The sequence below is a fragment of the Martes martes genome (genome assembly GCF_963455335.1).
Source record: "Martes martes genome assembly, chromosome: 13".
Classification (NCBI taxonomy): Eukaryota; Metazoa; Chordata; class Mammalia; order Carnivora; family Mustelidae; genus Martes; species Martes martes.
Genome location: NC_137901.1, coordinates 13,448,588 through 13,458,604, shown reverse-complemented (window position 1 = coordinate 13,458,604; position 10,017 = coordinate 13,448,588). Strand labels below are relative to the sequence as shown.

The window sequence follows — 10,017 nt, the reverse complement described above, 5'->3', positions numbered from 1 at the left end:
AAGTGTGGAGGCCATAACTAAGTACAATTAAAAAAAAATGCTGAGATGCATGTATCTTTCTTTTTTAAAGCAGCTTTCAAAATATTAACCACAGCATTAAACATTGAACATAGTACATTCCGAAGTTAATACAGATAAATGGTATATAATGCAATAATGCCACAGTTATTCCATGAAATGTCTCAAAGCTGATTCTAAACTTGAAAAAAACATTTTCTACTTTGTTTGCTGGAGATTTCACGTCATTGCTACTTCTCTAGAGTTTCCACCTTTTTTTTTTTTTTTTTTTAAACGCCCCAGGATGTACAGATAATTTCCACATTCCACACCTGGAACTCTTTTTCCCCTCCCCCTCCTCTGTCAGGTTTTCCAAACAAAACAAAACAAAACTACAATGACAAGGTAATGTTTTACATCGTAATTCCAGAGACATGGGTCGATTAATCCATGACACCTCATTCCAACGCTTCCTTTAGCATTTACGACTTTCCCCAAGGTCACTTAAAGCCTTGCTCTCAACTATGCGCACAGGAGGGCGGCCGCGCAGCCAACACGCATGCGCCGTGGCCAGCACGCATGCGCCGTGGCCACGCGGTGCCTAGGACGCACTTGTCTCCTTCCCGGTTTCCTGCCGGTGGCGGCGACGCCACCTCCCTCCGCAGGGAAAGGCGCAGCGCCTGTTTCCTTCCCTCCACAGTGATAAACGTCTTAAGAGCCTTGGCTCCCAGGTTCCCCGCTCCACGAGGAAAAGGGCCCAACTAGGGGGCCCGGGGGAACGGGCCCAGGGCCACGACTGTTCTTTCTCGACAGCGGGATTCTGAGCTCCGTCGGCTCGCAGACGTTCGGAGACCGCGCTGCTCCGTGTAGAAGCCTACGAGCAGGCCCGCGAGCGCCCAGGCTCCGTTCCAGGGCGAGGGCTCCGAGCTGGGGCAAGGCGGGGCTGCAGACCGTGGCCTCTTAGGGAAACGCAGGCACTTGTGGCGGCCTGATGCTTCTGGATAAGTCACCAAAACGTTCACTTCCTCGCGTTCTGGAGGATTCTGTTTCATACACAGACAGAGCCAGTATCTGGGGGAGAGTATCCAAAATGTCTGAATATACACATCAGGGCTTTAAGGTACTGGATGCTATTGGATAAATTGCTAGAATGCTTCTCGGCACAATTGGTAGCTTAAAAAAATACTTTCCTATGGTTTCACGGCATTTTCCCCATCACTGTCCTTCGGTGTGGAAATCTTGGTGGACGCCAAGTCCATCTGAAGTTCCCCAGGTTTTGTTTTTTGTTTTTTTTTTCTTCCAACCGGGTATGTACCATGTGAGCCAAATGCTAAGTGTCTGTTCTTCAGGCCAGGGAAGAATGGGCTCCCCCCCCCCCCCCCCAGCGTCTTCCCTCGCTTCGTATCGCAGCCCCCGGGGCAAAAAAAAAAAAAAAAAAAAGGAAAAAAAAAAAGCAAGGAAAATGAACACCTTCTTCTTAACCTCCAGCAGCCAGACACCCGGCTTCTGGAACTGTCAAGTCCTCTGTCAGTCAGTTCGTTTGCTCTTCAGATGGTGAGTCAGTCCAGCCAACAACATGGAAAACAAATCCGTGTTTATAGGCACAGGAGATCCAGGTGGAGCTGCACAGGTGGGGCTTGCCAATTAGTGGCAGGGTTTCCAAAGACAGGAGGTTCGATGGGACGGTCTTAAATAAATAAATCTTTTTTTTTTTCTTGATAATGTAAAAAATAAACGGTATTTCCCTTTGGCAGTAAATAGCTGATTCGACACTGAGCCTGAAAGCTGTTTTTGTTTTGTTTTGTGTTTTGTTTTTAAGAGACCACAGCTTCGTTTCATGGTACGGCACTGGCAATGCATATATTTCTACTGCTTTAGTGAACCTTTTGCATATTTGTTTGTGGCAGGCCTCCTGACTTCACTTGTGGCCCAGGTAGGCACCCAGGGTGATGCAAGCTCCCACCAGGGCCAGACTGAGCAGGGCCTTCAGGGACAGCCAGGAGAAGTCAAACAGAGGCTGCACGCTGGGGCCGTACAGCTCCACAAAGGCATCCTGCAGAGGGAGAGAGGGGGAGAAAAAGAAAGAAAATTAGAGAGAAAGAGCGAGAGAGAGAGCGCAAGAGCATGGGATGCTGGCCTACAGGAAGGGTAGCATCCAGCCCCAGGAGCTGGGCGCCTTCCACAGGGCATGAGGAAAAGTGAAACGCTCTTCTTGGGCGGTGATTCGGACCCACGTTTCAAACTCTCATTCAAGAAGTATTCATCGAAATCCTGTTGGTGAGCAGGCACCACAGAGACACAGCGGTGAGGGAAGCCGACTGAAAGTTCCCACGCCGCCAGGCTTTTATCTGGTTGCGGGCCATAGATGGCAAACAAAATAAATGTATCAGAGAGTGTGCGAGAGAGCGCTAAGTGCTAAGGAGAAAAATAAAACAGCAAATGCAGTTAGAAAATACTGGAGGCTAGGTTTTGCAATTTTAGCTAGCATGGCCATTCCTAAAAATAATAAGAAACAGTAGGTACAAGTATGCTCCTTTATGGAACACTTGCTATAGGCCAGGCACTTGTAATAAATGCCTCAAATTATTATTTTATTTATTCTTCATACCAATATTATGGAGTCATTTTATTTGCTTCCATTGTGTAGAGGAAAATAAAACCTGTGTGGGAAAAACAGAGGTTAAGGGATTTGTCTAATCAGTGGTGGCACCGGGATTCGAACCCAGATCCAAACCAGTGCTCTTGAGTCGCTCAGGCCCTCCCACGGCTCACAGCACCTCTGTGAGAGTGCTTGGTCTGTCCAGGACGCTGGCGCGGTACACACAAGCAGGGTGGCCTCCTCTGGTGGCATGCCTAGACCCTGAAGTCAACAATGGGGTTCTCCTGGGTAAAAAAGCTGTCTCAGGGTTTCCTCTGGCAGTGGCCAGGATGGATGACCACAACCTTACATTTAACTCAAGTTGTGAACTTCGCAAAGCATGTGGTCATTTATGGTCACTTAGGTGTCATTGCACACACACGGACCCAAGGAAGGAAGGTGGCTCCTCTCATCCTTTCTTACTGCTGCCTTGAAGTCAGGTCTGTAGGGCTACGATGGGAGTCATGGCCAAGTTATCTGGATTGTTTCGGATTGGACTGAATGCTCATTTCTTAGATTTGTTGGGGGACATTTGTTGGATCCAATGAGTAGTTGGACAACTCTCTAAGTATATCTGCATATATAAACCAGTAATTAAAATTCTTTTTGCTTGGTATGATTTATTCAGGCATGAAGAGAACAAGACATACTTCTAGTTACTCCCAAGAACATGGCATCGGAGCCCACGAGACAGTAACACACCCACACGTGTAGTGTTGCTGTGTGGAGGTAGTTCTGATAACGGTCAGTGTTTTTGTCTGTTTAAGGCAAGTGCCGCACAGGGAGCAGGGATCAGCTTTGTCTCTTGTGGTTTTGGCACATGGAGGCACTTAATAAGTATCAATTCAATTGACACCTAGTGTTTTCTGAATTCAGTCATTGGTTTGAATTCTGTCTTTGGCCTAATACTTCACCAGATGTTTATTCTGCCTGTTTGAAATGATTCCTTCTATACGTAACCTCTGGGAATCTTGGGAGTGGTCTTGAAGGTGAGCGTTTAGGGCATAATTGGGGTAACTTCTCATGTTATTAAATATAGATCCGCACAATCATTTTCATGACTGTCTAGTATTTCATGTCATATATTCTGCCTTGGTTTAACCGAATCTTTATCTTTTTGGAACTTTCACGGTCATAAATTCCTAGAAATGAACCCAAATGATCAGTCATCAAAACCGCTGCTCCCGACTGTCACAAAATGTTTGTGATGAGATATTCTCACTTTCTCACTGGTTCCCCTTGACCAAGGGCACCCTGTACAAAAGGCAGACAAGGGTTTAGGGCAGTAGTTCTCACTGGGGGTCATCTTGGCCCGAGGGGACATTTGGCAATGTCTGGAAACATTTTTCGTAGGGGTGTTATTGGCATCTAATGGGTAGTTGGCCAGAGATGCCGTTCAATATCCCACAATGCACAGGATAGTCCCCAGCCAAACTGCCAATAGACTTGAGGCTGAGAAACTGTGTGAAGAAAGGTGTAGGAGAAACTCTGATCACAGACCACAGAAACCCTACTCATCCATCTCGTGTGTCATTGGCTTTGGTCAGATTAACGCAAGATGAGTGAGTTAGCTCACACAAGCACTGCTCCCCAGGAAGTGGGTGCCCTGGGCTTACAGACACACTACGTTAACTTTTGCCAGGAGAGGGCGCAAGGGGTTTCTTCTTTTTTAATCCATTGTTGACATTTTCTAAATTTGAGCCTTAGGAAAGCAAGGCAATACACATAAATGAGATATGTGTGTAGTGCTCTCTGCTCAAAGCTGAGGTAACAATCCCGATTGCTAGTCAAGGAACATACCTTCCCTATATATAATCAGGGACAAATAGGGCAGGAATGAGTCAGGACAGATTTATGAGCAGGAGAAACTCTGCTTCTTGTAAAGTGCGTCCCAGGATCCCACAGACACGGCTGCAAACAGCTCACAGCCCACCCTTCCCGGCTGCTCTCTCACTGGAACGTCCTATAGCAGCTGATGCCCGGAATCCTTCAGGACCCAGGCCCAGTGCTGTAGGCAGCGTGGCTCAACGCTGAGAAGGTTGATGGTTGTGTCCTGTCTTCCTTTAATTACCAGTGGGGTTTTCTTTGGCAGAATGGGAAAGAACTAAGCCCCTTGCCATCTGACCTTTCTGGCCGTGGAGCCATTCTGAGAAAGTGGGGGAAGTGGGGAAAACCTGGGGCTGGCATTTTCTCCCTGTTCACCTGGGGCACGACACAGCTACCAGGGGGCACAAGAAATGCCACTCCAAATATCCCCACCTCTCTGTGGCTGAGCGATTTCCTCTCCCAACCACCATCCCCTCACGTAAATAACTGTGCTCCTAATGGACCTGATGGGCCATTTCTGGTGTGCATTAGAAAGAAAAAAACATCATTTCTGGAGTGAGATGAGCTAAAGTAGCATCTCCTGACTCAAAGAATGAATACAGAGTTGCTGACGCAGCCCCAGGGGTCAGGGGATGGCTTTCAACTTGGGGAAGGAGGTCTGGGTGAAATCCCAGTTTTGACATTTTATTGCTTCTGACCTTGAATGAATTATCCAACCCCGAGCCTTATTTATTTCACCCACAAAACTGGCTGCAATGAAGATTAACATAGGTGACTCAGAGCCCTTCGTAAACGTGGCCTCGAATGTGAACTAGTGGCCGTATTAACTTTCTCGCCGGTCTGCCCTCTTGCAAACCTGCTCCATCCCTCCTACACCCGGCCTGCCCTCCAGAGGCCTGCCCTCCAGAGGTCTGCCGAGTCCCCTCTTTCCCAGAAGCAATTTACTAGCTCCCCGCGGCCCCAGCCCCGAAAGGACGTCGGCTTTTGGTTTTGAAGATGCCTGGTCATTGCTATAGAAGTTACGGGTTAAAATGTACAAATATACATGTGACATGTTCCGGTCAAAGATGGGAAGTGATAACGCACTGCCCCTCTCTACTTCCTCAGAAATCACGAAGCCAGGTGGTAGGGCTGAGGGGCATCATTTGTCCCCCCCCCACCCCAAGACTGAATCTGGCCCCCCAGCTTTGCCCATCCACGATTGCAAAGTGCAAAGCAGACGCTGTGGTTTCAGGACTGGAGGTCCTAAAAGCTACTTTTATGGAGCGTCTTCTTGCTTTTTCAAACATCCTGATTAGGGCGATTTCCGAAGTCTGTTTGAACAGTCTGTCATTATTTGTTTAAGTTTGAAAGCTGTTTTAAATAAACACATGCTCATTTTATGTATTAAAAGCAACAAAGAGGGAAAAAGAAAACCTGAGCCATCATCATGTGATTCGGATAAAATCTCAGTCTGTGCACTTGGAGGGCACCACAACCCTGGCTCACGTCTGCATGGGCAGGAGCGCTGCCTGAGTCCCGGAAATGCGTGGCAGGTTCCCAGGTGACCGGCCTTTCTCCTTTAGCTGACCACCCCCCCACTTCCCCATGGAGGAGGTGGGCTGGGCCCCAGCTCTGGGTGCTCCTTCGCAGATGGCTTCTCCATGGACTTCAAATTCAGAGGCCACAGATGGTCTGAGTCTGAGTCCCACCAAGAGGGGGCCCACCAGGGCAGATGGCTGGATTCCCCGACCCCAGACCCTTGCTACAGAGTTGGAAGTAAGCCAGGGAGGCGTGGACAGGAGCAGATCATACTCAAGACTCCCAAGCAGGGAGGACAGCAAAAGTGTCCTCAGCCTTCCTCAACTTTGCTCATGGGACCTCTCCCACCTGATTTTCTCTCTCTCTCTCTCTTTCTCTCTCTCTCTCTCTCTCTCACACACACACACACACACACACACACACACACACACACACACACACACGGGTACCTCTCCCTTGAGGCAGCTGCTCTCCAAAATTTTCCTTTTCCCTCCGGTACCCTTCAAGAAGTTTCACTTAAACCTGATTCCAAATAAAATGAGATTAAACACCAAATGGGTCAGATTGGCAAAAACTGAAAAGAATACCGAGTTTCGCCGAAAAGGATGGGGTGGGAATTGGGGGTGGGAGGCCCAGATATTCTAACACAATCGGTGGACTCCCAGGTAAAGATAAATTGCATTTGCATTTGGCAAGGCATATCAGAAGCTTTAAAAATATTATCCTTTTGTTAGGAATTCCACTCCTAGTTATTTAGCAGGAAAAAATAATAAAATGCACAGGTTGGTTATAGGAGATAAAACCCGAAGAGGACTGAAATGTCTGAAAATATGATTGGGTAGGTAAACTCACAGCACTTCGATACGGTGGAATGGTGTTCAGCCAATAAAAATTGTACCCTATATTTACTGGCCAGGGAAGACGTTCCTAACATAGTTCTGAGTACAACAGGTAACAGCTAAACCAATGTCAGCCAGGTTAGGCCCCTGACTCGTGGTGGTTCAAAGATCTCCTTAAACACTGGGAAAAATAAATATGGCCCTGTTAGATATAAACAAACTAGAAATTCAGCTACATTCCACAATCTCTGAGCTGACTATGGATATGGATGTTATACAGTCATGGGAGATCCCAAGGGGAAAACCAGTCTGCCCTCACTAAGCATACAATCTAGTGAGAGATGATGTCTCTAAGGGACATTTGAATTAAATGAAACCAATGCATGCTGCCATTTTGTATCCTGCACAAAGCAGAAGATCCTGTCAGCAGTAAGAGGAAAGTAAAAAGAAAATCAGATAGTGCCAACAGGAAATTGAACACCGCTATAGAATGTCTTTGATATTTTCTATTTTTCATGGCTTTATAATGTTATCTCCATGGGTGACCTTCTTCTTGACAACCTCAAGGTTAGGGAAGGAAAAGAAAAAGAAGAAGGTGAACCCTAATAATGGCAAAAGCTTTAGCTGGAAGAAACCTCCAAGTAAGTCCAGACCTGCACCTATATAACAATGTCCAGTAAAGACATCAGCCCTTTTTGTAGTAGTTTGAGACAAATGAAACCTAGACAGGCACAGTGAATTTAACTTCCAGTATGCACAGATGCGAGGTGGAGGAGGAGAGTAGAAACTGGGTTTGTCTCCTACGCTTAATAGGTCAGAACACTGGCCAGCAGTTGGTTCTTCTGTCTCCCTGGGCACCTCCCCCTGCCTCCCTCAGCTTGCTTCCTCCCATCCCCGCCTTCCTCTGCCTCCAGCCCTGACCCCGTCCCACAGCAGCCTCATTTGGCCTTCCGAGGGTTGCTGAAGTAGTCACCCAACCATGCAGCCCAGCGCTGCTCTAAATTCATGATCTCTAGACTCAGTGAGTTCTGGAAGCCGCTCAGCACTCCTTTTCTCTACCCTGGGTCAGATCTTTTCTCTGCTCCCTTCCATGACCACTCTGAATAGCTACCATTTTCCTCCGTGTTGTCACCTGAGGTTAAGCCCCTTCTTCTCTGAGAAAATCGGGGCCACTGGGCCAGAATCACCACAGCTTCCTGTCCTGGCACACCCACTGATTACAACACTATCTGTCCTTCTCTGCTCCTTTCCACCTTGCATCCTTATCCCACTGTTTCCCATTGCTTCCAGAACCTTCTTCCATCTATTGTTCATGCTCTCAACTACAATTTCAACCCCATTGTTTCTTCCGTCTCTTTTTCCTTGGTATATAAACATTCATATTTCCTCAAAATGTCCAGGCTGATGCGGTTGCACTTTAACTATTGTCTCTCTCCTGGTCCTCCTCGACAAGCTACTAAACCCACCCTCACTTGCAGTCTTCTCACCCACATTTGAATTCACTCAGCCCAGCTGCTTCCCCCATTGTACCTCTGAAAACACCCTCCAGAGACCCCCAACACCATCCTCGTGGCTAAATTCACTGCATGAGTCTCAGGTTGCATCTACTGAATGCTTTGGCACCTGGACACAGAACCCGCTGAAAATCTTTGCATCCCGAAGAATGTCTTCTCTGCCTCCTTCATGGACACCTTCTCCTCTGCCTGCCCTGATAGGTACTCAGTGCTCTCTGGGCTTCTGTCGGGACCATCTTGTCTCTTTGACCAGTCTCCTTCCCTCTCATGGTCTTACATATACCGTCCCTCTGATGATGACTCTGAAACCTTCATATCCAGCCCCACCTGCTCCTCTGACCGCTAGATTGCATTCCAGTTGCTTTCTACGATGTCGCACTAGAAGCGACGAGGCGGCCTAGCCTGTCCCCAACTGGAATTATCACCATCCCCTCATGCAAGCCTGCCTCTTTTCCTGCCTTCCCCATGCCCGTGCTGTCAAGTAAACCCACGCTCTCAGAGTCCCCTAGAGGCTTTCCTCTTCCTCACCCCCTCACCCATTCATTGGTAAAGCCCACAGTCTGAGGCTGGGTTCTCCCAGAGCCAGACCCCAAGATGAAGATTTGAGTGTAAGCAGTTTATCTGGGAGACAATCCCAGGAAACTACCAGGGGAGTGGGGAAGAAGCCATGAAGTTATCTTATCAAGCAGGTCACTGCCTCCGTTGGCACCTGGAGCTTAATCCTGCTGAGAAAACGGGGGGCCTGCAGATCAGGTACCTTTTGTCATCCCACTGGTAGGCTGGGGACCTGGGGTATTTATACACCATCACCTTCCACTCACTGGCTGAGGACTGTTCCTATGGAGGCATTAATGCCCCAGCACTTTAGTCCAGGTGTGTACATAGACAAGTGGGTTCTAGAAGCTGTAGAAAGCCCTCAGGGAGAGGCGGATGCTGTATCTTGTCTCTAGAGGCCAAGCCAGTGAGCACCAAAGGCAATCAGACAGGGCAATATAAGTCCCACCGATGCGACCACCTACATATTTCTCCATCCCCGTTACCTTCTCTCCCCAGGACTGCGGCTATCACGTCCCACCTGATCTCTCGGCCCCGTCGGGCACCCTGACCTTCCGTCTTCTCTCCATTTTGCACCCAGAGCGCTTTATTCAGAATCACCTCTGTCTCTTCCATGTGTAAGTCTCGATTCCTTAACAAGGCACCTGAGACTCAATATTCTGACCCCAACCTAGCTCTCCTGCTCAGCCTCAGTCACTTGTAAACGAACTTTGGTTCATTCAAGGATTCAGTGCAATTATTTTCTCTAAGCCCCTAGGTTGAGCTGGGTAACCTTCAGCTATTCCTTGTGCGCTGTATAATCTGAAGATGATCTGTTTACGTGTCTGTCTTCTCCTGATCAACTCTTAGCACCTGGAGGAGCAGGAAATACATCTTATCTTTGGATCCCCGGAGCCAGTGTCTGTCACATATTGGGCACTCAGCAAATGTTTCTGGAACTGGAATAATGGGTTCCTTTCATTATACAGCAAGTTTTTCCAAACATATCTTAATAGATGATCTTTTTTAAAGGAGGGTCTTCAAAGAACAAGTAAATGATGGGCTAAAACAAAATTTAGTTCTTTTGGCGGGGGGGGCATCCGTCTCTGGTATCTTCCTATGAGGGGCTGATGTTCAGCCAGATTGC

At 47.8% G+C, this 10,017-nt stretch overlaps 1 protein-coding gene across 1 annotated transcript in view; it reads right to left on the bottom strand.

The window, feature by feature from the left end:
• Positions 1 to 289: 289 nt before the first annotated feature.
• The window catches only part of BCL2 (BCL2 apoptosis regulator), a 166,042-nt gene continuing 156,314 nt past the window's right edge, over positions 290 to 10,017 (bottom strand). The window contains exon 3 of the mRNA XM_080821733.1: positions 290 to 2,050. Within this exon, the coding sequence (XP_080677859.1) occupies positions 1,916 to 2,050 (135 nt within the window). The 3' untranslated portion in view covers positions 290 to 1,915. The remainder of the gene's footprint in view (positions 2,051 to 10,017) is intronic.